Source organism: Kogia breviceps, chromosome 13 (assembly GCF_026419965.1).
Source record: "Kogia breviceps isolate mKogBre1 chromosome 13, mKogBre1 haplotype 1, whole genome shotgun sequence".
Classification (NCBI taxonomy): Eukaryota; Metazoa; Chordata; class Mammalia; order Artiodactyla; family Physeteridae; genus Kogia; species Kogia breviceps.
Genome location: NC_081322.1, coordinates 59,167,577 through 59,193,127, shown reverse-complemented (window position 1 = coordinate 59,193,127; position 25,551 = coordinate 59,167,577). Strand labels below are relative to the sequence as shown.

Genomic DNA, 25,551 nt, shown 5'->3' with positions numbered 1-25,551 from the left:
GAAAACACTTTTTTTTGATCCTGCTAATCAATCAAGGTAGTATTATTTCTTTCCCTTCTTCAAATTTCTTAAAGCTGTACACTCACACCCATGTGACCTAAAGTCTGCTTCCACTATTGATTGTCAAAATCCATCAGGGACCTGAACAGTTAATTGCCACTGTATGTACTTAGTCTTCCTTGGGAAAGCAGCATCCATGCTCATTCGCTCCCTGCTGCTCTTTTCTCTCACTGTGTCAGTGGCAGTGTGGCCTCAGTTCCATTGCCTCCCTCACAGCTCTTGTCTTGGCTTTTCTTTCTCTTCTGACTTCTCTAACGTACATAGTCTTATCTTTCCTTCTTTCCATGTGCTCCCGTGAGTAACATGACCCTGGAGAATCTTATCTATAACTCATTTATTAACATATCTCTTCCTTCATCTGCCCTCCCACTTTTCAGGTTTTGATTTCTTGTGGCTATTTGCATATTTCCATTCATTTAGACCTTTCATATCAATTTAACTTATTTGAAACATAAATTGTCTTTCTTCTATAGCAGCTCTCTCCTGGTTTCTATTTCAGTTAATGACCCCACCATTTTGGGGGTCAACCTGGCTACAAATCCCTGTCTTCAAATCCTGCTTTGCCTAAACCTGTCATATCTAATTAGTTATCAACCCTGTAGAGCTGCATTCAACAATTTTCTCACATCCATTTCCTTGTCTCTATTCTTGTTGCTATTACCTACTTTCAGGTTCTAATTATCTTTTGCCTAAGCTAGTGCAATAGCTTTTTAATCAGTCTCTTTGCTTTTCTTATTTTCCTGTTTCAATTCATTATACTCAATTCCATCATAATAGTCTCCCTAAAGTGTGGCTCTCATCACATTAATCTTTTTTTTTTTAATAAAAATTTGTACTGTTTCCTCATTACATAGAAAATTAAATAGCAATTTCTTAGACTGGTATTCACGGATTTCTACACTATGGCCTCCTTTCTCTCATTCATTTTCTTCTGTAATTATGAAATTCTATTTGAACCCATGCTCCAAACGCTTAACAGTTCTTAAACATGACTTGTGTTTTCTGCTGCTAAGCTTTTGCTCCTTAAATTTTCTACTATCTCCACCAGTAAAAACCCTTCAATCCACTGTAAATTTAATAATTTAAATACATTTAAAATTTATTATAAATACTCCTACTTCTTTAAATATGTTCTTTAAGTTTCCACAGTCAACTGTGGTACTTTGTGCCTTTGAATTCTCTTTATATCTCAGTTGACCTCTCTGAAGACACCTATTGTATTGTGAGCCTCTCCAAGAGATGTTATGCTTCTTTTTTATATCTCCTGGAGCTTTTGCTATAGTCCACCCAATAGGAAATTATCAATTAATTATTGAATTTTTCTAATCCAGAACATTTACATTTTAATAAACAATAAACAACATTCTCTTGTTCAAAATCTGGTCATCAGAGGTAGATTAGGGAAAGGAAAATGATATTTTTCATACATCTACCACTTGGTGCTTGGATGAAAAATAAAATCATGTATTTTATCCTCATCAATATACCACTTTCCTAAAAATTTACATTTGAGACCCTATGCAAAACTTGTGACTCTGTTCAACCAAAAAGAGGTGCTTACAGAGGAAAGGGAGACAATTACATGAAAATGTTTTCAAAATGTAAACAAAGCCAGAGATGGAAAAAGAAACTTAGTGAGTATAGGTGGAAATAGCTCTTCATCTAAGTTGCTTTGTGCTTCTTATACACTCAAGATAAGGTGTCCAGGATTCTAATTCTGAACAAAGTTCCCTACATTCTTTTCAAAAGCAAATTCTTAGAGAAATAAATGCCCTACATGTAGAGATTGATGTCTATAAATCACTTAGCAGAAAGTATAGATAGCCTTAGCAAAAAGGTAAGTGAAAACACCTAGGGGTTTTCATCAATACATAAACAGTGCAGAATGTTCTGACAGCACTAAAATAAAATATGCCAGCGTTTGTTTCCCCTTATGGCTGTGTTTCCATGGTACCAAGCTCAGACTATCTTAACAGAAAGGGGGTTGTGATTCTGGGAGATACTGACTTACTCTGGAGTATAACAATAAGTCACCCTGCTTTAACAACATTATTTTTCAATTATTTCCTTGATAATTCTTTACCAATCATGAATTAAACACATAAAATGAATGGAAACATCTATAAAATTTATATAATATGCATCAACCAATACTTCATAGCTGAATTTATGGCAGAACTATATGCAAACACTAGACCTTTCTAAAAATTTATAAAATTATGCACATTTGTACATATATTATTTATTTCATAAATATAAGTTAATATTGGTGTTTACATTTTAAGTAATAAGCATTATTTACTTGGTACAGAGTTTTAAAAGAAAAATGAACCACAGAGTATTATGTGCTCACTTTTGTCATGTTTTTATATTGTTTAAAAACTCAATCTTAAATTGAGATTTTTGTCTACATGAAAAGAATAGCTAAATCATAGAAAGCCCATGTGCTACACAGATGGTGTTACTGATTGGGAAACATGGTAATATTTTGCAATCTTACTTGTTGCTGGAAGAAATCAGAGGGCAAGCACATTGCTGACAGTCATCTGGCAATCCCTTGACAATGCCATAATATCCAAGAACACATCGTTCACAGAAGTCACCAGCAGTGTGATGTTGACAATTCTGTAAAGGAAGAGGGATGTTTGTTTTTAAATTAATGAAAGAATGTAATTTATCATACGGCTCCCCACCTACAAGTTTGTGTGCTCCTGTGAACACACATGCGCGTGTGCACACACATATCATTGAGAGAGAACTCAGTTCTTAAACATATTGATACATATTTTGAAAGAAGCTCTTTGAGAAACGAATACTGGGCTGTCTTTGATTTGAGAAACGAATACTGGGCTGTTGTAGCTATACTGACAAGAGTTTCTATTCTCTTTTCCCTACATCAATTTCTGCATTAATTTTTCTCTTACTCTAATCTGGGGAATAGACTTCACAAATTTCTAAAATTTATTGTATCATCTGGCTATTTACGTTTCTTCTCTACAAGGTGTTTAAAAAGTGCTAAAAATCCTGGGGCCTTGGTGCATACCCATCAGTGGGCTTTTTGAAACCAAACCAAAGTGGAAAACATAAATATTTTAAGAGGCAGAAATAGCGCAAAAAAAAGTCAGCCTAGTTACCACATTAAGAATGTTATTCATCTAATTCTTGCCAAATGTTGATTTTTCTTTATAGATAGAGAGGACCCAACCTAAAACCAGGGATCTCAAGTCAAGATTTTCTTTTTATGTTTGCATAGTAAGAGGCACTTGGGTAATATGCTTTAAGACACTTCTATAAGAAAATGAGAAAAGTTTCAGAATACTGTGTAAACAGCTTTGAAATTAAAATTCTCACAAAGTGGAATTTTATTTAACAATATATTTAGCAATTATTCACGCAATAAGGACTTAGGAAGAGCTACAAGCCAGGTACTGAGAAAGGCGCTGGGAGGAATCAAATGAGGGAAAAGGTAAAATAACATTCTAACCTATAAGAATTTATTTCCACTTTTGGAAAAAATTTTTTAAAATGGCAAATAAGAAACATGGCAAATAAGAAATGTGGAATTTAGTGGAAATGGGACAGTTGACTTTAGGAGTTGAGAAAACGGAAGAAATAGAAGGAATTTAGAGTTGGATTTTAGTTTGATTTTATAAAACCGCATTTGGAATGGTCAGAAGGGTAATTTCTTATAAATAGTATTTTTTAAAAGGTTAAGAAGCAAAAATATCAGTAACAAAATAAATGTATATATATGCTAGTGAACCCGTCTCCTGATCAGCTCAGCTGGAACCACATAGCCACCTGTGAGCTCTACAGTAAATTTTCCATATGCTGGGCTCTTTGCTTTATTCAATTAATGTAGAAGAACATATTTATTTTTCATGTGTCGTCTAATGGCCAGTGTTTGGTATGGTATATGGTCATTCACCACAAACAATAACTGAAGTCTCTTCCTCTGACATTTTTTATGTTTATGTTACTCTCTGGGGAGAAACCATGCCATTATCACAATGAATTTTAGAATACTGTGGGGTTTTTTTTTCATTCTTTGTTGTTATATTTGAAAATACATTGTGTTACTTACAGATAGATTTTATAATTCACTCTTAAATGGATCCAGTTTTCTATATGATAGGATGCAAATCTCTAATCTTCTAATTCCCCACCTCATTCTCAGCAGATGTTAGCCATCTATTTTCAGAGAAATGCAAGCCCTCATTGGGTGTTCCCTTAGCTTCCTGTCAAACAACACACCATCTTGTCTGCATTACTTTCCATCCATTCGACATTTAGTTCTGTCCACAAGAAGTGGTGTGTTGTTCTCTGTCTAAAGCTGCTCTCTTCCTAGACTCTGGTTTAGGAAGAAGGCCCTCCTGTCTCCCATTTCCTCCAGAACCTGCATTTTCTCCTTCTTTGATGGTTTACTTCCATTGACAGTTGAGGTTGGTCAAGCTTTTCTTATCTTAAAAAAATCTCTGGGGTTTCTGGACAACTTCCATCCTAGGTTTGATAGGCTTTCTAAAAGCACTGTTTACATTGCTGGTCTCTACTTCCTCATCTCCCTTTCACCTCTTCATTCTTTAAGCAGGCTCTCTCTCTCTCTCTCTCTCTCTCTCTCTCTCTCTCTCTCTCTCTCTCCATATATATATATATTCTTTTCCATTATAGGTTATTACAAGATGTTGAGTATTGTTCCCTGTGCTATACAGTAGGTCCTTGTTGTTTATTTATTTTATATATAGTAGTGTGTACATGTTAATTCCAGACTCCTAACTTAGCTCTTCCCCTCCCCCATACAGGCTTCTGATTTCACTATTGAAAGATAAGTCCAGACTCATGCATAAGATCTTTGTTGCTAAATAAAACTTTACTGACAAAAATCAGTCTTCATGATATATGAATTATCTGCAGCAGCTGATATTTCTGGCCACTCTTTCTTTGAAATTTTCTCTTCCTATGGGTTCTTTAATAGTACAGTATGTAGATTGTTCTCCTACCTCTATGGCTACTCTTTCTAACCCTCCTTCATGGATTCTTCTTCCCCTTTCTGTTGAGTAAGATTGGGGTCCTTGATTCTAATTTTGGCTCTTATCTCTTTTCTTTCCTACATTTTCTACCTTGGTGATTTTAACCGTTACTAGAAATTCAGCTATCTTCTATGTACCCCAAACTCTAAATTTTATATATTCTGCCTAGATATCTATCTCTAATGAGTTCCAGACTTATGGGGTTTTTTTGTTTTGTTTTGTTTTGATTTTTGTGGTATGCAGGCCTCTCACTGATGTGGCCTCTCCCATTGTGGAGCACAGGCTCTGGACGCGCAGGCTCAGCAGCCATGGCTCACGGGCCCAGCCGCTCCACGGCATGTGGGATCCTCCCGGACCGGGGCACGAAAACATGTCCCCTGCATTGGCAGGTGGACCAGACTTATGTTTCTAATTGCTTTTTAGCTAGGTCTTATTGCATAATGCAAAAGCATTTGAATTTGAGATGTCAAAAATCAAGCTCATCTCTTTTAAAACCTGCTAATACGCCTGCATTTCCCATTTCATTTGAGGTCACTATCATCTCTCTGGCATGGCAAGGAAGACCTTTATAATCTGGCTTCTGTTTACCCCTCCAGCCTTCTGTCTAGCCACTGCAAAGTTTGCACTCTATGCTAAACCCATATGCGACCATCAGAAATTCTCAAATTATGTAGTGCTCTCTCTTACTTCTAGGACTTTTCATATGCAAATCCCTTGTTTTGGAATGTTTTTCCTCCTCTTACCTGGCTAAAACCTATTCATTCAGCTCTCATTTTCACTGTTGTTTTCTCTAATAAACATTACCTGTTGCCCCAAGTCTGGGCTAAATGCTCCATCTAGCTCAACACAGTGACTGAAATATGTTGACATTCAATGACTATTTTGAATGACTGCATAAATGAATGCATGTTCTAGGTATTATAGAGGAAACTGGTCAGGCTTCTTAAGATGAAAAAGGCCAAGCTTCAAGCCTGATGACTTTGCAGAAAGGTGGTTAGCAGGGAAAGAGGATTTGTCGTATTTGGATATTGATTTAAGTACCATAATCCTCTCTTATTCAATCATCCAAAGGAACCATTGTATTTTAGCAATAAAATAGCCATTCCATATTTAACAGTAGCATGGTGAGTGATAATGGTTCCAAGATAAAATAATTATGTATGAATTGCAATCTAAAATCATTCAGCAAGGTGCCAAATGATGAATAAGTGTCAACTGGAGAGTGTTTTAAGAACACACTTTATAGTTACAGAAATGAACATGTGCCCCAAAATACATGGAATCTAGAACAATAATTATCAACTTTTGCCTTTGTAAAAAAACTAACTGCATGAGTTATTTTATGTAACCTCCTATAATGTCGATAACTGAATTAAAACAAAAAATGCTAATCATTACTAAAAATACAGAGATTGAAAAATATGGTTTGCCTCTTTTATACCTACAACTCTGTATAATTTCTTCACAGAGAAAGCAAATATTTTAACTTTCTTTGGACAGTCAATCTTTCACAGGGCTGCTGACATAATAAACTTGGTTAACGGGATCAAATGTCCCTGTTAGGTCCACAAACACAGCACATAAATCATGATGCTATTTTTGAAACTTTTTGACATCGACCTTTCATATGACTTTCCTGTCTGCTCTGAAATAATGGACATAATATTTCTCTTGTATAGAAATTAATCTTTAGGAAACATTTTTATATTTTAGATGCCTAATGAGAAGTTTAATTATCTCAAGATTAATATGTGCTACTATCTTTTCAATAGTAGATTAGAATATATGGCATTTGTTTTTGTTTTTTGTACATGGGAAAACTGGTGGTATATATTCTTTCCACTAGATCAAATGAATATTATATTTATATTTGGTATCTTAAAACTAAGGTGAGAAGTTACTTAACCTTCTTTCCTTATAGGGATGCCTCTACACATTCCCTGACATATTATTTAAATGCATGGATTCTTATAAGGCAGCCCTTTTCATCTTGTATAACTACAAGCTATAAAGTTTTTCCTTATGCTGAATGAAAACTTGTTTCACTCTAATTTTTAGTCAGTGATCCAAATTCTGCCTTCTGAAGCTATGCAGATTAAGTCTAATTCCCATTTCCTGGGGAAAGTGTTCAAATATCTAAAGAACACCATTATTTCCTAAATCTTTTTTCAACCTAAATATCTTTTTTTTTTCCCAAGCTAAACAGCTAAAAACCCTGGTTACTCAGAATTTCTCTTAAAATAGAGATTATAAATTTTGCAAATATATTTAATGTACTTCCTTCCTTGATCTTGATCTTGTACAAATGAATCTGTAGTCAAGTAAGAACTCCTATTTCACAGAAATTGCTACTATGTGTCATTTCCTTTATTCTTTCCCTTAAACACTAGAATATAAACTCCTAGAGGGCAATGTTCACACATTCCTCATCATTATTCTCCCAGCACCCACCACAGTGCCTGAACTTTGGAAATACTTATTAACAAATGCCTCAAGGATGAATAAACAAGTGAGCCTACGTAAGTTCAAAATCTATTCTATTAATTTCACCTCGTTAATTGTAGCTCATAGTTCCACCTGCCAGGCTCTTTTTGATTCTTGACCACCATTCAACACAGTAGGTAAAACTTCTAGCTTTATGTCATCTGAATATTTGATAGATCTCATCCAAATCACTGATAAAGATTTTGAACATGACAGGGTCAAGCACAAATCCTATTCCTCATCATTGGAGACATCTCTAGAGCTTATTCGAGGTCAAGCTGTTCAGCACCTTCTAACTTCTGTTAACTGATTACCACTTGGCCCATATTTTCAACCATGTTTGTGAGGATATAATGAAACATTCTATCAAATGCCTATTTAAACAAACCAGAGTTTGAACCATAGATCTAACCCTTATAGGTTTATGACTTAAGCAAATTATATAATTTCTCCCAGCATCAGTTCATCAACTGTATTAGAAGGAATAATCCTGTCTGTCTCATAAATTTACTGTAAGAATAAATGAGAAATGATCTATCTACAGTGGCAAGCCCTGGTTCTGGTACATATATAAGGTGGGACACATGGTTAGCTGTTACCATTTTTACTAAATTTGACATATGATTTATCACACTGTCTGATGAATTTGAAATTATACTGAGATTCAGTGACCTAGAGTCTCAGATATTATATACACAGTAACTCTAGCAATTAGTTTGATATGTTTTGTTTTGAGGGAACCTATTCTGATTCCTGTTTATGTTTCACTGGAGATCGAAATCAATCTGTTTCTCATATTCTACAATATTTTCCTTTAAAAAACCTGGAATGACATTTCACTGCTTTCCATCCTGTGACAAATTTCATATTTTCATGATTTGGCAAATATTTTTCATATATGGCTCTTAATCACACTGCAGATTCTAGCAGTATTCTAGGGTATAATTCACCTGGACCTTCAAATCAAACTCATTTAATCAGCTAAAAGTGTGATTACTCTCTCTCACAATCTCCAGGTACCATTTTGCAGTGGATTTGAAACCTGAGTCTAATGCTTTTTAGCCAAGGCTCTGTAAGTTAAATTTTTTTAGGATTAATTTTCAGAGTTATAATGAAATGCTAATAATTCCTACCTTGGTAAGAGGTCAGATAGATTAAATAAGAAGGTTTATAAAACACCTTAAATACAGTAGATTATAGTTATAAGATTATTTACTGAGGATATAGCTAATTGATTAACCACAGATACTGACAATGTTACAGACAACAGGGCAGATCAATGATAGAGATTTATTTTATCCTTTTCATTTTAAAATAAGAATTGTGATAGAGTGAAAATAATATTTTCACAAACTATTTGGTCTTGAGAAGTTATTTGCACTAGCTGGGACTTCAATTTTCCCACGTAAAATATAGGAGCAATAATACTGACTATAGAGCTATAGTGATAATTAAATGAGAATATATATGTTTATAAATAAATATAGGCATAGATGTGTGTGTTATATAAACTCTGAAAACTCTATCTATGTGATTGTGTGTGTGTGTGTGTGTGTGTGTGTGTGTGTGTGTGTGTGTGTGTACTGATTAGTACTAATTCACCTACCTCTTCTCCCCCTTCTGGCTTGGGGTTCAATATCATGTAGGTTTTATTCCTGTATTTTGAAGAAAATTTTCCTTAAGGGGTAATGGTCACTGAGCTATTGGTAATAACATGCCTATGTATAGAATTTATTAGCACCTACAAAGAAGCAACAGCTCTCTGTGTCATGAGGAATTATGAAGTGAATAGTTACAAAATGATGTGGGTTTTATTTAACAGTTGAAATGCCTAGACTGTGACGTTTTCTATAGTTTTATTTCTTCTCTTCCCCTTATTTTTCAATAAAGGAATAAAGAAAAAAGAAAAAAAAGTGAGAAAATCTAGTATAGCGCCAGATATAAGTGGTTTTTACATTAATTTTTGATTATTTATCATCTGATTGGTTCTTAGACTATAAATAGTGGCTAACATGTATGGTAATGATCATCTTTATCATTATCAATCATCATAGCTATAACTTCCACTATAGAGCTTATCATGTGCTAATTAATGTTCTAAGCGTTTTATCTAATATTTCACTGAATCCATAGAAAAACTCTATGAGTAGGTACTATTCTTATCTTCATTTTATAAATGAGGAAATTAAGACACCACTGAGGCTAAATAAATTGACTAGGCCCACAGAGCCCAAAAGGGATGAAGACAGGATTTGAATCAAGGGAGTTTGATCAGAGTCATGCTTATAACCACTATACCAACATAGAGGGCATTGCACTGTGTAGTGGATATGATATTAAACTGGGAAACACAGTACAAATTGTAAAGAAATCAGTATGCTTCAGTTGCCTCAGTTATAGCATCGGAGTAATAATAGCTATTTTCTATTTGCCTCATGGGGCTGTTTCAAAGATAAACAAAGTTGTCTAAATTCAGAAATTATAAGTTCCCTGAAGGAAAATATAAAAATTCAGAGCACAGCAATTTATACTAGCTGTGCATGTTTGATGCACCTATGTATTTATTTTTTACTTCATCTAGGGTTACTCAGAAAATAGACCTCTAATAAGGATCCTTAAGGCACAAAAATAGATATAATAGCCTATTGGTCAAAACAGGACAATATAATGACAGCAATTTTTTATCCTAAATAAAAATGAAATTAAACTCTATATTTTATGAATGCTTCTAAATTATTCATATGGAGTGACATTACTATTAAAAATTCCAGCGATGATTGCATAAGAAAGAAAAATGCATTTAATTCTCACTTAAGAATGCATAAGTTAACCACCTCCCTGAAATTATCTATTGAATTTTACAAGCCAGTAGACTGCTGAAAAAAATGCTACACTTAAACCAAATCATGATTATTTCAAGAATTCAAGGATGGGTAAGACCTTCACCTCCACTCCAGTCCCCACAAATAAGCATATGATAAATTTCCATACTCTGTCTTGATTGAAAGAAGATATCTTTAAGAAGTCAGGAATAAAAAGAAGTTTTCTTAACATGACAAAAAATATTTACCTTAAACTAATCACCAGCATCATACTTCGTGGTGAAAGATTTGAGGCTTTCGTATTAAAATCAGCAATAAGATAGGAAGCTGACTACCCTCCTATTTAACATTTCTTGGGAGACTAAATCAATGCAAAAAATGAAATTATTATACTAGATATAGCTCTGGCAAGGAAGACACAATTATAGTTATTGCAAATATTATTGTTGTAAATATAAAAATAACTGAAAGAATCAAGCAAGAAACTTCTAGAACTAGAAAAAAAGTGGCTGGATATCAAACACATGTAAAAAATATATTTTGTCAATATTTACCAGTAATGACCAGTTAATAAATACACTGAAACAAAAAAAAATGCAATGCTCACCATTAAAAAGAAAATGTAAGCTAAATGGCAATAATTTTAATATAACAAATGCATAGTGCATATGGATAATATTAAAAACTGTGAGACATAAAATGTTCGAATAGAGAAGCGCATCATTCCTGGGTTTAGAGAGGATAGCTGAATAGTGTAAAGATAGCAATTCTTTTTTTTTTTTTTTTTTTTTGGTGGTACGCGGGCCTCTCACTGCTGTGGCCTCTCCCGTTGTGGAGCACAGGCTCCGGACACGCAGGCTCAGCGGCCATGGCTCACGGGCCCAGCTGCTCTGCGGCATGTGGGATCCTCCCAGACCAGGGCACAAACCTGCATCCCCTGCATCAGCAGGCGGACTCTCAACCACTGCGCCACCAGGGAAGCCCAGCAATTCTTTACAAACAGGTTTAATTCATTTTCAATAAAAATTCCAGTAATATTTTTTGGGAAGAGATTAAAATAGTGAATCAAAATGTCATTTGGAAGAATATATAAGTACATCAAGTTAAGAAAATTAGGAAAAGAAGAGTAGTAAAGGGTCTTGCTTTACCAGAATTTATAACTTATTATAAAATGAAGGTAATCAGAACATTATAATAGGAAATAAAAGGTAAGCAGAAAAGAATAGATGATCCTTTAAATATATCTTAAAATGAACAGAACAAATGTGTATATATTCAGATAACATGATGTGTCAAGGAGAAAAGGAAATATTAACAAATAAATGTTTCTTTAAAGTAACATATTGAGGAAAAATGATCTCCCCACATTATAATAAATTCTGCAAAGATTAAAGAGTTGGATCTATCATTTAATCATAGAAATAATGGTAAATATTGTGAGATCTCAGTATAGATATTGAAAGTCATTGCCTGGGTGAGATCACCATGAGAATGAGTGTAGTCAGACAAGCAAATTGCTCCAAGGATTGAATCCTAGGAATACCAGTATACTGATTTCAGGTAATGAGGCACAAACAGCAAAGAGGACTGAGAGGAGCAGCCATCTAGCTTGAGAAACCCTAGAATATCATGTCCAGAAAAACAAACTGAACAAAAGCTTCGAGAGGAATGGCTGCTTCAGAGGAGCAAATGCTGTTGATAAATCAAGTACAATGGAGAGCTGAACACTAGTAGTTGGTATGCATATAGTGGTGGAGGAAAAGCCTGATTTTAGTAGTTCCAGGGAGAATGGTAGGAGAGAAATTGTAGACAAGAGTATAAACTCTTCTCTATGTGAAAGGAGAGGAATGAGGTGGTAAAAATCAAGAGGGGAAGTGGAGTCAAGAGAGACTTATTTATTTGTTTGCTTATTTATGTTTTTTAAGATAGAAGAAGTACCAAAAAGTGACTCAGAAGGGAGGGGAGAATAGGCCTGGCCAGAGTGATGTCCTTGAATCAGAGTGATGTCCTTGAGTGGGAGGGAGGGCTGGGATCTAGAGCGTAGGTGGCAGAGTTGGTCTTTTCTACAAACAAGAACAGTTCATCCAAATTGGTGGAAAAACCAGAGTAATTGCCCACAGGTGCAGAAAGGTAGGTGCATGTGTTAGTGGGAGCTTGGGTGAGTTCTCTTCTGATTGTTTTTAATTTCTCAGTGAAATAAGAAGAAACAAGGCCATCAACTGAAAGTAAGGATGGAAATGGGTCTGGGAAGGGTCTGGGATTTGAAGAGGGAAGAGAAGGTATGAAATTATCACGCAGGAATGTGAGAGAGGCACTGGACTGGAGAAACGTGGCATGATGGAAGAGCAGCATAAAGGTTCCCTTTGAAGTGAGTGATAGTGAACATACAGTCAGACTAGTCAGCATAGTCGAATTTTCCACAGCCAGATTCAGATTAGAAGACATAGCTATTGGAGTAGTAGGATTTAACCAGAGTTGGAATTCACTGAGTAAACGTAAGGAGTGGTAATCAGAGAAATGAACATTACAAAGCAGTGATATTAAAGAAGGGTCATGGGACTTCCCTGGTGGTGCAGTGCTTAAGAATCCGCCTGCCAATGCAGGGGACACAGGTTCGATTCCTGGTCCAGGAAGATCCCACATTCCGCAGAGCAACTAAGCCCATGCACCACAACTACCGAGCCTGTGCTCTAGAGCCCACAAGCTGCAACTACTGAGCCTGTGTGCTGCAACTACTGAAGCCCGTGCACCTAGAGCCCGTGCTCTGCAATGAGAGAAGCCACCGCAATGAGAAGCCTGCACTTGCCGCAACTAGAGAAAGTCTGTGCACAGCAACGAAGATCCAACGCAGCCAAAAAAAAAAAAAAGGGTCATGAATATTAAGCTGGTTAAGAAAGTGAGGGCATGAGAAACATAAGGAATGATAAAGACGTGAGCGTGGATGATGAGGCAAAATGTTGACACTGAAGTACTAAGAAGAAGTGAACTGGAAAGAAAAGAAACGGTGGTCAAAGAGAGGATAGTTGACATTGAGACTATAGAGGCACTCAGTTCCTGGTCATGACAAGTTCTCAGACAGGCTCATGGAGTGAGGACAAGATATGGGAAGAGTCCATTTTATGGGCATCAAAATCGCCAGGAATTATGATAGGAGTGGTGCTAGAGTGAACGGCAATGATGCAAAGGAGAAATCTTCAAGGAATGAGGTGGGTGACCTGAGGGTTAATAAATGGCTTCAACAAGCAGGTGTAGTGGGCAAATGGATGGAGACCTGAGGGTCAAAGCTAGGTGTTGTTACAGAAGAGAAAACAAGGATGAACTGAAAGTGGCAGTGAGGAACAGGGCCACGGCCCCACCCTCGGGCTCAGGGAAATGAAGAATGTGAGAAAAAACAGTGGCTTCCACTTGAAAGGCTGCCAGGGGAGTAGAGTGTTGGGAAACGAGGTTTCAGTTTGAGCAAATAAAGAGGACCTCAAAAGAAGAGGGAGGGGCTTCCCTGGTGGCGCAGTGGTTGAGAGTCCGCCTGCCAATGCAGGAGACACGGGTTCGTGCCCTGGTCCGGGAGGATCCCACATGCCACGGAGCGGCTGGGCCTGTGAGCCATGGCCGCTGAGCCTGCGCGTCCGGAGCCTGTGCTCTGCAACGGGAGAGGCCACAACAGTGAGAGGCCCGCGTACCGCAAAAAAAAAAAAAAAAAAAGAGGGAGATTACGTAGGGGATCTTGCTGATCTTGCTGGTCATGAGTTCCACAAAGCTCCATGAAAGAGTTTCAGGAGGTGAGGAGAGGTGGAAATGAGTTCAGCAGAGGAGATGCCCAGAGTTGCCTGGGGACCCGAAGTGGTGACACAGGAATCCTGAATTTCTCCACAGTCCTGATTGTTCCAGGGGTGACAGAGTAGGGTGTTAGCAGGAATATAATAACAACAAAAAAATAAGAGCAGTAAACTTTTTTAAAGAAATGGCTAAATTATGGGATATCAAATCAAACATTGTAAAGATTTTAGAGACTTTAACAATATGCTCATGATATGCACATTTTTAAAAATGCAGAACATAAAACTACACCTCTGGTGTTATATAAATCTTCTTTATAAACACATACATAAAATTGGTGGGAAACACATAAAATATTAAATGTTTATCTTATGTTGAATTTTGGGTGACTTTTATTTTTTTCCTTAACATTTTTCTATGATTTCCAAATGTCTTATGAAGAGCTTATTTTTATTTATAATCAGAAAAAAAAACCCTCATGTGATTTTTAAATAAATCGTTGTGTTGTCTGGTATTTGTCTACGATGCTGTTGATAATAATAATATACTATTTCTTGACATAAGCAGTGGTTTTTCCAGTTGTAACTTTTAAATTACTTTAAAAAATGCATAATATGGTAAATGTATTTTTTTCCCACATGTTTTGTTTCACACACACAAACACACACACACACACACACACACACACACACACACACATTCAGTTATGTCCCCTGCAGGTTAGCTGACCTCTGCACTCAGTATATGAATATGGGTAAAGAGAAATGAGCACATATCACTTCTCAGCCTTTTGGCTAAGATCAAGTGTAGAAATGAGCACATGGGCTTTGTTCAAGAAAGGCTTAGATGAATACCTGGCATATGGAAGTTTCAGGGTCACACAGGCTGCTGTGTCCATGACACTGACATGGAACACAGGTGCCCAGGGCTGGTCCAGGGGTATGGCCACCTGGCTCAGAACGCAGTCGATAAAATCCTGGCATGCATGCCTGAAAGAAAATGAAGCCAATTAGGACAGCCAACTTGGAAATCTTTCTTTAGCAACACTTGGGTTCTTCAGTAGTTAAAAAGGAGGATTTCTTTCCCCCCATCAGCGGTAAAGGCAACACCACTTAGAAACAATGAAGGTCACTTTTGATTCCTAACGTGTATTCTGCCTGGTCCATAGAGCATACAAGCAGCATCTGTGTCATCAGACTTTAGCAAAGGCAAGCTGTCATTCGCAAACACCACTCAGCCTGGACAAACTACAAATAGTCTTCTTTTTCTTGAAAAAGAAGTTTGTTTTTATTTTTATTTTTTATTTTTTTTTGCAGTACGCGGGCCTCTCACTGTTGTGGCTTCTCCCGTTGCGGAGCACAGGTTCTGGACACGCAGGCTCAGCAGCCATGGCTCACGGGCCCAGCCGCTCCATGGCATGTGGGATCTTCCCGGACCGGGGAACGAACCCGTGTCCCCTGCATCGGCATGCGGACTCTCAACCACTGCGCCACCAGAGAAGCACAAGAAGTTTGTTTTTAAATAAAATTGTCATATGGACTAAAGAGAGAATTCCAATGTCCTTGACAACCTAAAATCTGCTTCCACTGTGCTTGATGGGTAACTAGGAAATGTCCACTGAGACTCAGAAAAAAATTAAATAAATAAAAAAGTGTCACGGTCATGTTATTTATATCGGTATAATTTGAAGACTATAAAAGTAAGAAATTCAAAATACTAAAAGCTCTACATGTCTTGGGAATATTAGGCCACCAATAAAATGTATCTTTCCTTGACCTACTTTTCATTTTGCAATAAAAATCTGAGAGCAAACAGGAAACTGCTAGCAAAGCTGACATAGGCAAAATCAAGACTTCCGTCTTCATTCAGGTTTATTATGTAAATGTATCAAGAAACATCTCTGGCTCTTTGGAAGAAAGCCCATAGCTCTGAAGAGGGAATGAGAACAGTCTTGTGTTTTGGTCTCAGATCTCTTAGTGTGCAAAGCTGCTGCATTTATTAGCCATTGTTTGATTTATGAGTAAGAGATAAGAGTTAGTTTTCCAGATTCCACTGAAGATTAAAAAGGGATATTAGCTACGTAAAGTTTTTTTTCACAGGATATTTTGCTCCCATTGATGAGAAAAGTGATTGCTGAATAAGCAGGGGAAAAAACAGTTAATTAAGAACTTCTTAATGCCTTTGCATCCTTTTGGTCTGGACTAGGTCATCCAGAGTGGAGTATGTAGAGGTTCCTTAGAAAAAAAACGATCAATAGTCAGCACTCTCCTTGTTTGTTTTGATTTGGATAATGTGAGAGTACTTCAATTAAGCATTTAAGAGTCTCTCTGCTTTTATCTCAGCCTATAAGAAATTCTAATGAGATTTAATAATATCCTGGATTTGAGCAAGCTGATAAAACTGGAAATAGTTTTCAAAATATCATGAGTCCTATTTGTCTTATAGTGGACCTAAGATATTTTAATAAGTTTCTTCATATTCTTGAAAATAAAGGTTCATTTTTGCCATTGTTACCAAATAAGGTCTGGAAATTATGGCTGAGGAATTCATTTAAGCATAAATGACTAAACAATCCAAGGTGTGTTTAAAAATGTTACATAGTATGGGTGGTTCCAGTTCTGGTGTGTGCTGACTGTAGAATAAAATTGGATTTTCTTTATATAGATTTCATCCTTGGATATTTATATAATTATTGTTATTTTACTGGTATATTTGCTTGGTGTGTGTGTGTGTGTGTGTGTGTGTGTGTGTGTGTGTGTGTCTTTAAAAATCACACAAATTGAGAGTTCCTAGCTCTACTTTTTATATCAAACAAAAGTTTAAAAAAAGTCTTAGAAGAAGAATAACATTAAGAAATGGTACTTTTCGTTGAGGAATCATAAGAAATTCAATGTTATGGACTGAAATCTGAAGGTGAGCACTGCAGGTGAAATTTATACCCATTTTCTCTTATTACTATGGCTCTTCTCTGGGAAGAGTAGGAAAAAGTAGAAAAGCATTCCAGTGTGGGTAAAAGTCTGGGCTCCAAGTCAAGCTGTGTGTGGAAGCTTTTAGGCCTGTCTATGTGATCCTCAACCCTGGCTGCATATAGAATCGTCTGAGGAGCTTTAAATATTGGATACCTGGCTCTGCCCCCAGAGATTCTAATATAATTGGTGGAGACTAGGGCCAGGGTTTGCTGTAAAACTCCCAGGAGGGTCTAATAAGCAGCCAGGATTGAGAGTCACTGGTACACTCCTCAGTCCCTGCTGGGAATGTGTGTCTTTGAAGGGCATACAGACTCTGGTACTGTAACATCAATGACTATGGAAGCCTTGATTTTACTAGTTAGTTTTGCCTGAGGGATACAGGCAAGTCGTTTGGTGTCATTGGGATGTGGTTTCCTCATCCCACAAATGAGCAGATGTATTAACTCAGTTGATTTCTGAAGTTTCTACAGTTCTAACACTCTAGATTAATTTTGTGTCCTTATAGATTAAACTTCTGAGTTAGAAAAAAATTAAAAAGAGAAAGAGACTATTCCGCAACAGAAGAATTAGCAACTTCAAACACACTTTGTAAAGGAATGAGACATATTTATTTCTCTTTAATCTCCTCCTTTCGTGGACCCTGTATTTATTTCTTCCATTTTTCAAATATTTGAGGATGTTTTTCAAAATCAGACGTTTCTCTTGTCAGTCAACTGGGGCAAAATTCATGAGAATGATTATATTTGAGTTGGGAAAAAAAAGAGGAAAGATAATAGCTGCTTTTAAAAGTTCCATCTAAAATTCTTCTGGAACAAAATAAAGAATTACAGAAAAGCAAGTACATAAACACTGTCCTAATCTTATCCTTTTTTTTTTTCTAACTCAAACTTTTCCAAAGTTCTCTTCTTGCCTTGTGCTGAAATTATTCAGAGCTCAATTTTCTTCTGCTCTCCTTCCATCTTTGTTTTCATAATATGGTATCCCATCATAATGTTAGAATCGAATTGCACAAAAATGTGGGAGGGAGGAAAGAAGGGAATGGGGACAAAGAGAGTAAACAGCCAACATGCTCCAGGTGCCGGGTTACATAACACAGAGTTTAACAATTAAAAAAAAAATAGATACCTGTGCTGTTGCCAGTAAAAACACTATCTTGTATCTTTACATGGGTTTTGCAATCAGACAATCCTAAGTTTAATTCCTGTTTCACCACTTACTACATATGACTTATGCAGGTTTTAAATACTGTGGGCTGAAGCTTCCTCACGTGGAACGTAAGGATGTTGTATAACTTACTAGTTGAGTATTAATGTAGCTAGGTTTTTTGAAACAGACTTAGGTAGGTTCAGATTGCTGTTTTGCTGTTTTCCAACTGTGTGATAAAGGGCAGGTTTCCTAACCTGCCTGAGCTTCCATTTCCTCACCCATAAAATGGGAATTATAATGCCCTTAATGATGTTGGTGTAAGTGTATTAGGGAATGCACTTGACATTGTGCAGGATACAGTAAGCACTCAATAAATGGTCAGGTTTGTGTGTTTTTTTAACAGGGTTGTTGTGAGGATTAAATGAGATGATGTGTGTGTAGTGCCTGAAATACAATAAATCAATATGGGTGCCACTATTCCAAATAATTTTTTAGATATAGTCATCGGGAATACACTGAAAACAAAGGCAACAGTGGTCGTTCTACACTGCATTGGGAAACAAAATTACAATATATGCCACTTACCCATACCATGTTCTTTAATATTTTAATGTATATGAAAAGAGTCTTTGGGTCTTCCATGTGCAACTGAAGTGGTAAAGAGCATCCCTAGAAATGTGCATGTGTAAGAAAAAAAGTCTAGTCTCACTATTTTGTCTTTTGAATTTTATGAGTTGATAATAGGTACTGTTTGAGGATTTTTGTTTGAGGATTTAAAAAATTATTGTTGATAGCCAGTTGACGGCTTGTGAGTGGTGATCCAGTATACATTAGCCATTCAACTGTGAGCCAGAAGCCCTATTAAAACATGATGGAAAGGGGAAACAAGATGAAATGAGCAAAATATCATTAGGAGATCACCTGTGAATTTCTGACTTCCATGATCTTATTGCAGAGAACCACATATTCAGCATTGAATAGTTTCCATTTCTACCTACAACCTAACCTGAGTTTAGGTCAGTTTAGGCAACAATGTTAACCGAGACAACAGTGAGGAGTAGCTTAGGTAAAGTATGGTAAACTCAACGGCTCCCACACCACCAAATGTGGTGAGGAAATTGTGTTCTTTATTTGACTTCTAAAGGTAACCTAGTCTCTACTTCAAATCATAAATTATAATAAGTAGACATTTCTAGAACCGACACTTTTTATGAACAGGGCTACAGTGTTATAACCCTACAGGTAATAGGCAAGGCTAAGTGTCTTCACAACTGGCTATATGTACAATGGTAACCAACACTTAATTTTGTTTCTTTGCAACCACATTTCTGGATAAAAACATGAAATGAGTAGCTTGTAAAGGCAAATGTCTCTAGGATACCTTACATTTGGTGAAAATACTGTAAAGGAATTGCTTTGTGTTTTCATGACCCAAAGCATATGTTACTAGAATGGGATGTATTATTTCAAAACTGTCCTTAGTTCTTGCTTGCATGATTAGATTTTATGCCTGAGTAATTACACTTTAGATTCAAGATGAATTATAAATAAGATGTATAATGGATTAGAGGCAATGGGTTGTGGAGGAAACCTCAGGTAGCTTATTATAACAGATAGGTCTTTATCCCCTAATCTCTCCTCCAAGATATTACTGTAATTATTGTCTGTTAACAGGAGCTTAAGTGAAATTCACAGGACATAGGTGAAGCTACCAATGCAGATAATAGTTTGTATGTGTTTCTAGTTTTTCTTGATTTTCTTCATATCTCATTGGCTTTATTTGTATTTGTATTGGCTAATTTATATTTTCATATAATGATGGAAAATTACTAAAATTAATGGGAAAGTATGTTTTAGAATATACTACTTAAAAAGCCTGCTGGTCATAATAAGATGAATTTTAACATTTCAAATCTGGAATGGAAGGTGGATTGCATTAAAATAATTAAATCAATTAAATAATTAAATAAATTAAAATAATTTGCTACTCTGCTAATATTTTTGTTCTTAAGTGAAGAGTATTCTTTAAATAAATGCAGAAAAATATAGCTGTAGTAACTTTCTCTTTAAGATATCTAAGGTCAATCTTGACTACTTAATATCTTGTATAGCAAAATAACATTGCAGAATTAGATAATGTTAGAACTTCAAAACCCAACCTGTAATTTTATAGATTGGATAACTATATAATAACTAAGGCCTATAGCAATTAAGGCATTGACCAAGGTTACACAGTGAGACAGCAGTACAGCCAAACACTCCCTGGAATAAATAAAATTCTACCTCTTGTCTAGAAAAATCTCAAATTCTATCTTTTATCTTTTTCATGCTCATTGGAAAGGTAGCATATTTTGTATGTGCCTCTGTCACTGCCTCATTTTTCACATCTACAATGTGTGTGCATATATATATTTCACACACATTGGGTTGTGCATATAGGTACACTATATATACTTACTGGTGTATGTACAAATGTATACATGTGTATGTACGAGTTATGATTTAATAATGAGATGGATTATTTGGTCATTTATTAGATCAAAATAGACACATTCAAATAAATATTGCTGTTCAGATCAGTCACAAAACTATAAAATTATTCCAAGGATATTTCACAGATATTTGCAGTTATTCTTATGAAATTTGTTTTCTGACCTGTGTGGAATTCATACAATGGCAACTAAGTTGAATGACATTTCAATTTACAAAGGAGCTTTTATATGTATGATTTCATTTAAATTAATCCTCATGATGATTCTATGGGTACAAAATCCCTAAAGTTCAGCAACAAAGAGCAAATGTCCTGTTCAAGTGGAGAAGCTAGGGAGGATTCACTGAGACCAAACTCATTTTTTCTTTTCATTACACCATGCCACCTCTCAAGAGAGTTATATTCATTGTTTTTAAGTGCATTTCACCTGCCTTGTGAGCCATACTTAATAAAACTTCCTATTTACAACAATAAAACTTCCTATTTACAACAGATATACAAAATTACAGTCCTCCCTAATTATCTGCCAGGAGATTAGTTCCATGAGTCTCTGTCGATGCTTAAGTCCCAGAGTCAGCTCTCTCATATCCTCTGATACAGCATTAGTGGATTCAAGCAACCACGGATGGAATTTTTGATCTGCAGTTGGTTGGATCTGTGGACTAGAAACCCGTGGAGGGTCCACTGTATATTTACTGAAAAAAATTCATACATAAGTGGAACTAGGCAGTTCAAACTCATGTTGTTCAAGGATCAACTGTATTTATAAATAAATCAATAATTAGATCTATAATCACTTATTCCATTAATAATATTATTAACCATATTGACTTTGGTTATTATTATTATGACTACTACCAGGCAATGTGATAAGTGCTTAAATTCCAGTTCATTTAGCCTTCATGTGATTCTTCGGCTGTAGGTACAGGAGATATTAAAAATATCTAACTAGTATGTAGTGGCCACCAACCAATCTGACTAAGGGGAAAGAATCCATGCTGTAGGGCTGGAGCAGGTCCTGGAGGCCCCTCCCAGGCCAGCCTTTATTTTTTGCACTGTGGAGAGGACTATAGGGTCTGCAGGAGAAGGGGTGAGTGTGGTGGCAGTTACTCAGGGGCTTGGAGATCTACCAGCTGAAGCTTAAGCAGGTTTACAAGCTGCACAAGGTCTCAGTCTTAGTATATGATGAAGTAGAGATTCAAATCCAGGCCACTTTTTCAGCAGTTCCACCTCTCCCTAGATCATACTCTTCCTATTAAGATTTAATATTTGTAAAACTGAAATTGGTTCCACAAAATGAAGATCTAGAAGATTTACCAATTCTGAAGATAGTCAAAGGAATATCCTAGAAAGTAAAAAAATGCAGTTTTAAAAATATAATGACTGAGTGACAGTGGCACTATTGGAACAATTTATGCCCTTCTGAGAAGCCTATGTTAAAGGGAACAGTCTGATATTTATTGCCTAAGTTTTGTCATGTTCCATATAAAAACAGTCTTTCAAATCCCAATATAATCTTGTCTCATAATCACTGCAGTTTAAATGTCTCTGTTCAGAAAATGTGCCAAGAAAACAGATCAGATAAAATAAAGGGGCCTTAAGAAAACATTCTTATTTCCTGTTTCATATTTTTACAAATCTTTTAATTTTTATTAGATATTTCCCTTGAGTTGTGATTCCTACTTCTAAGGAGCAATAACATCATCCTCTTCTTACTGCATCTCATATTGTGAGTGGAAGATCAGATAAAATAGGTTGAGGGTATGCCTGAAAGTAAAACTGACTGAAGTAAAGGTGGTCCTGGGAGTATTTCCATTTGGCTGGTTGAGCGGGGCTTAAGAAGGTTAGTTGGAGGCAGCTTACCTCACAGGACAAGCCAGAATAGCCCGGAGGACAATCACATCTTTCTATCAAGTGAGCTGGAGGAGTCGTTGCTGTGATGCGTCCTTGTTCAGCTACCTCCATTGAGATTTCAGAAATCCTGGAACAGCGAGCAAATACTTAGATGGGGGTACCAGTCAATTAAGCTTACCTAGCAAACACTCAATCCTGAAAGAAGGGTCTTCTCAAGGTTTTGTCAAGAACCACAAACTTGTTCTATTGTTTTGAAGCTGCTAAACTCCAGGGGCTCCGTGTGCCACATCTTATTCCAGCATCTTTGCTTCCTCAAAGGGTGAGATTACACATTAGCAAAATATTCACATAAATCATAAAGTGTTTAGGGAATCAGATGTCTGATGTCCTATTGAGAAGTTATTATAAAGAGTTTTCTTCCCACTTTTAAAAATGTGAGTGGCTTCAGGTAGACATGGCCAATTAGTTAGACATTTTCATTCTTTCAAACAGACATCCAACATCATTCCCTGTTGGAAAATCTCCAGTCGTTACTAGTGAAATTGCTTTTAATTTGCAAGCGGTCCCAATTTCTTGCTCTTGAATCTCTGAACGTCCTTTCAAGAACTTTAGAAAACCATCTAGGAAACGACTGAGCATAAGCTAGTAATATTGATAACTTTCCAAGGATAAAGAACCTCTCAAAGTAGTCTTTTGTTAACTTTATTGAATAAATCCTACAAGTAACTTAACCCACCCTTCCTATTGGTGGAAAGGTCCTTATAATTGAAAAAAATTATTCACAATAAAAATGTTGATATCCTTTGTAATAATTTGAAATTATACATTAAAAAATTTACACAGTTCATAAACTCAGACTGTTTCATGACTAACTGGTAACATGAAATGTTCTGCAAATAAACTTTTAAACGAGACAATGAATAGTTTTGCTTCAATAAAACGCACCTCTAATAGCTTAAGGAGCTTGAATCATAAACTTTATAACAAGCATAGGTAGGTTTTATTGACACTGAATTATGAATGCGCATTCTGACTTGGCTCCCGTTGTAATCTACAATCTGAAGACCAGCCAGGCTTTATGAAACACATGTTCAGTTAAAATTCAGATTTCATGCTCCCCTCATTATAGGACGCACAGCAGTTGTGATCTGTAAATAAACCACTTCCGTCCTACAAGAAAGACTCTGGGCTCTCTGAGGGCGTAGGAAGGTGACTCGGTGTTTGTTGCAAAGTCAGCTCTGCTAGTATCTCATGGTATTTTATAACCTGAGGAGTTTCTAGCATCACGTTCCCTTCTCTGGCACATGCATGCACACAACAGACTAGTGAGTATTTAAAAACCAAGTGAAACCTGAATAGTGTTAGCAACAGACATTTCTGCAACACATCATTATTTTTCCTCAGGGAATCAGAGAGGAACTGTTTTGCTTGAATCAGGAGTTTGGCCAAACTCAGGCATCTATTTAAATGAATACTGAAAAACAAAGTCGTTAAGTTCTTCAAATAAATGTAAGAGAGGACAAAAGCAAAGAAAAAAGAAAATTTCAGCATTGCAATATGTACAAAGTCAGAACCTCAAACCACGTGTATAACAAACTCTCTGCCTCTGAGACTATTTAAATTTGTAACTGAATAAAGATGCAGGGTTATGTGTTAACTACTCTGAGAGGAAGACTCAAACATATCTCTGACCTTTGTCAAAATTCCACTGTCTTACAAAATCAAGTGCTGATCCACTGTTTTATTTGTTTTTATCGTTACTGGATGTTCACTCTAGTTTTTATTGAGCCTAGAAAAAGTGAAGTATTTACTTACTCTAGTGTCTAAAAAAAGGAACTCCTAAGCCAAAGGATATTATTTAGTGAGGTATATGAAATAAAGTGATAAGAGAAAGAGACTTATGGGGAAAAAAGCAACCTTACAGCGAAGGAAGGTGGAATCGGTGTGAGAGAGGCAAAGAAAGCGTAATGAAAAATGCATAACAACATTGTTTCTACCAGATCCACTAACAAAATGTTCTGCACACTACCAAACTTTTTTACTGAAGCATGGAACAATTTCAAAATAACATGTTTTCACACTCACAAAGTAACCTGCTGTCTTCTAGGACATGCAAACCTGCTTTGGCTTCTGTCACCTAATTTACATTTGAAATTCTAAAATAATTAACAATATAACTGACAAGATATTTTGGTATATGTTTTTAAAAATTATTTCATATAAAAGAATCTCCTGTTTGGGATTGACATGTACACACTGCTATATTTAAAATAGATAACCAACAAGGACCTACTGTAAAAAACAAAGAATCTCCTGTTAGAAAGGAGAAATATGAAAAAAAAATCAGAACAATATAGACTTAATAGTAAATTTTGGTCCTTGATTTGGTCCCTACTTTTGGTACAATCAGAAGAGCAATATGGATCTTCTGCAACAAAGAAAGGATTTTCTGCTACATGTTTAACAGTGTAAACATTTGAAACATGGTATTTTTTTAAGGTATTTTATTTTATTTTCTTAATTTTTAAATTTTTTATTTTATTTTTTTAACATCTTTATTGGAGTATAATTGCTTTACAATGGTGCTTTTCTGCTTTATAACAAAGTGAATCATCTATACATATACATATATTCCCATATCTCCTCCCTCTTGCATCTCCCTCCCCCCCTCTATCCCACCCCTCTAGGTGGTCACAAAGCACCGAGCTGAGCTCCCTGTGCTATGCGGCAGATTCCCACTAGCTATCTAACTTACATTTGGGAGTGTATATATGTCCATGGTAGTATATGTAAGTCCATGCTGGGACGAAGTGAAACATGGTATTTTTATATTCATTGGTTTGTCAATGAGAGGATTCATAATTTTGTTTTCTTTTGTGTCCTGCACTGATCTACTATTTTGTTATATAAGATTATTTCTAAAC

General features: G+C 36.0%; 1 protein-coding gene across 9 annotated transcripts in view; it reads right to left on the bottom strand.

Annotated features, from left to right (window-relative positions):
- Nucleotides 1–25,551, bottom strand: part of LAMA2 (laminin subunit alpha 2) — a 608,480-nt gene that overhangs the window by 155,415 nt on the left and 427,514 nt on the right. For all 9 annotated transcript variants that reach the window (XM_059083775.2, XM_059083777.2, XM_059083778.2 and 6 more), the window contains 3 exons: nt 22,637–22,754; nt 15,022–15,156; nt 2,561–2,685 (listed from right to left, as the gene is read on the bottom strand). In XM_059083775.2, the coding sequence (XP_058939758.1) occupies nt 2,561–2,685; nt 15,022–15,156; nt 22,637–22,754 (378 nt within the window). The remainder of the gene's footprint in view (nt 1–2,560; nt 2,686–15,021; nt 15,157–22,636; nt 22,755–25,551) is intronic.